General features: G+C 66.1%; 1 protein-coding gene across 1 annotated transcript in view; it reads right to left on the bottom strand.

Annotated features, from left to right (window-relative positions):
- The window catches only part of ETH_00038010 (uncharacterized protein), a gene marked incomplete at both ends in the record, with an annotated part of 2,245 nt that overhangs the window by 1,052 nt on the left and 162 nt on the right, over positions 1 to 1,031 (bottom strand). The window contains one exon of the mRNA XM_013374113.1: positions 862 to 1,031. Within this exon, the coding sequence (XP_013229567.1) occupies positions 862 to 1,031 (170 nt within the window). The remainder of the gene's footprint in view (positions 1 to 861) is intronic.

Raw genomic sequence — 1,031 nt, 5'->3', positions numbered from 1 at the left:
CCCCCCGCCGGGGGGGGGGCCCCGCAGGCGTCCCACACGGAGGGGCCCTTCGGGGGGCCCCCAAAGTACCCCTCCTCCCCACAGGGGGGGGGCCCCTGGGGGCCCCTCACGTACGGCGCGTCCGCTGAACGCGAACGGGGGGCCCGGGGGCCCCAGGAGGGGGGCCCCCGCGGGCTCGGGGGGCCCCTCCAGCGGGGGGGGAGGGTCTCCGTCTTCACGGGGGCCCTCAAGGAGACACTTGTACCCTCTGCTGTCTCCAGGGGCCTCCCGGCCAGCGCTGGGGGCCTCCGGGGGTCATACGGGATGCACGGCGACGCGCGAGAACCCCCTGAAACAAACCGCTCAATCAGGGTTTAGGGTTTAGGGTTTAGGGTTTAGGGTTGGGGGGTTTCGCAGGAGTGTCTGGCTCTAAAAGAGGCTAGCGTTTTAACGCCAGACAGACCCGGGAAGCGTTCCGCGAAGGCTTAGGGTTTAGGGTTTAGGGTTTGGGGCGCACCCTTTGGAGGGTCTGTGTTGGCTGCAATGTCCACCACTGTTGTGACAACGGGGCCCCCCAGGGGGCCCCCCCTGAGGGCATTTGCTGCAGCGTCATCAAAGGAGGCCCTTGCGAGTTGGGGTTCGCAGCTGTTGCAGTGGGTCTCCACGAGGACCTGCGCGCAAACCCTAAACCCTAAACCCTAAACCCTAAAAGCTACGCCGTAACCCTGAACGGCAACCCGCAAACCCCAACCCGTAAACCCGAGCGCCTGAGCGGTAAACCCCAGGCCCTGTGGAGCGGTGCAGGGGCGGGGTTTTCGCTGGGCGGCGGGCGCCCGCGTGAGTCGCCGTTTCAGGGTTTAGGGTTTAGGGTTTGGGGCTGACGGCTCTGCCGCGGGGCGGCAGCGCGGCGTGGAGCTCCTTCTCGGGATAAAGAGTTGGCTTCGGAGGAGACACTGGATGTTTGTAATAAAAGCGAGCTCCTTCGTGGAGCCGAACAACAGTGGAGGAGACTCGAGATCTGTCTCCGAGTTCGACGGGGGGGGCCTCGTAGA

The sequence above is a fragment of the Eimeria tenella genome, genomic scaffold, assembly GCF_000499545.2.
Source record: "Eimeria tenella Houghton genomic scaffold, Eth_scaff1928, whole genome shotgun sequence".
NCBI lineage: Eukaryota > Apicomplexa > Conoidasida > Eucoccidiorida > Eimeriidae > Eimeria > Eimeria tenella.
The sequence above is the reverse complement of the archived record's forward strand: the minus strand, read 5'-3'. Positions and strand labels throughout refer to the sequence as shown.